The sequence below is a fragment of the Triticum dicoccoides genome, unplaced genomic scaffold (genome assembly GCF_002162155.2).
Source record: "Triticum dicoccoides isolate Atlit2015 ecotype Zavitan unplaced genomic scaffold, WEW_v2.0 scaffold136979, whole genome shotgun sequence".
Classification (NCBI taxonomy): domain Eukaryota; kingdom Viridiplantae; phylum Streptophyta; class Magnoliopsida; order Poales; family Poaceae; genus Triticum; species Triticum dicoccoides.
The window spans coordinates 184-1,292 of record NW_021196950.1 but is presented as its reverse complement, the minus strand read 5'-3'; the positions used below and the strand labels follow the sequence as shown (position 1 = coordinate 1,292).

Genomic DNA, 1,109 nt, shown 5'->3' with positions numbered 1-1,109 from the left:
GGGGGCCAGGAACATGCCGTTGTTGCCCTTGAACATGACAAAGCTGGGGAGCAGCCTGGCGCTGTTCTCCAGGTTGAGGACGGTGAACGCGTCCCCCGCGCTGTCGTGGTGGTCAAGCTCGTCGTCCACCACGAGCATGCATGGAGAGGCGTCGTCCTTGGCGAAGGTCATGCGCCGCCGCGTCACGTCGTCGTCGCCGGCGACGACGAACCTGCACGTGATACATGCCTGTTTAATTTTCACCGCACGAATCACTAGCTAGTGGTATAATACTCCTTCCGTTCCCAAATGGAAGTCTTTTCAGAAATTCCAACAGGTTACTACATACGGAGCAAAATGAGTGAATCTACACTCTAGAATATGTTTATATACATTTGTATATTGTAGTGCATTTGAAATGTTTAAAAAGGCTTATATTTAGGAATGGAGGGAGTAATATCAAGTGGTACTAACCGAACGGTCATCACGGATTCACCACTGTCATCAGTGGTGGTGACAATGATTGGTTTAATCAGAGTGCAATTGGGGTTGGTCAGGTCTTCTTCCGGCTCGTCTGCGTCGGCGGCGATACACCAGGCGTCGCCCCGCTGACGAGTCACCCAGTACTTACGGTTGTAGCGGCATCGGATGTGCACGAGGCCGCTGCCGTTATGGCCCCGCGATACCTCGACGTCGTACCTGGTGTAGGGGTTAATGGCGTCCTTGCCGTTGAGCTGCAGCTGCCTGAAGCTCTCGCCGTGCTCGTGCACATAGCACAGGTAGGAGCCATTACTCTGCGAGCACTGAGCGATGCAGCTGGGAAGCTCTACCACCGTCATGTCGCCCGCTCTTCTTCTCTATAGGCTTGATATATTTTTTTCTTTATAGGAGGTATAGGCTTGATAACTAGCTGTGGTGCTTGTTTGCTCAAGTTCCCACTTCTCTTGGTATTTATAGATCTCTATCCTTTGGGCAAATGGCATATGTGTACGTGCAATGCGTGTTATCTGCTACTCCCTCCCGTCCCACAATATAAATAGCTCAAAAAACGCTCTTATGTTATGGGGCGGAGGGAGTAGTTGATATGAGGTAATTATATGCTAATTATGTGATTAATGCTGATATTAATA

At 49.8% G+C, this 1,109-nt stretch overlaps 1 protein-coding gene across 1 annotated transcript; it reads right to left on the bottom strand.

Annotated features, from left to right (window-relative positions):
* Positions 1-6: 6 nt before the first annotated feature.
* On the bottom strand, positions 7-818 carry LOC119343668 (the record flags this gene model as incomplete). The annotated part of the gene is made up of 2 exons (XM_037614507.1): positions 412-818; positions 7-211 (listed from the first exon to the last, which is right to left on the bottom strand). Coding segments are annotated over exons 1-2 (612 nt in total), but the record flags the coding sequence as incomplete, so codon positions are not given.
* Positions 819-1,109: the final 291 nt, after the last annotated feature.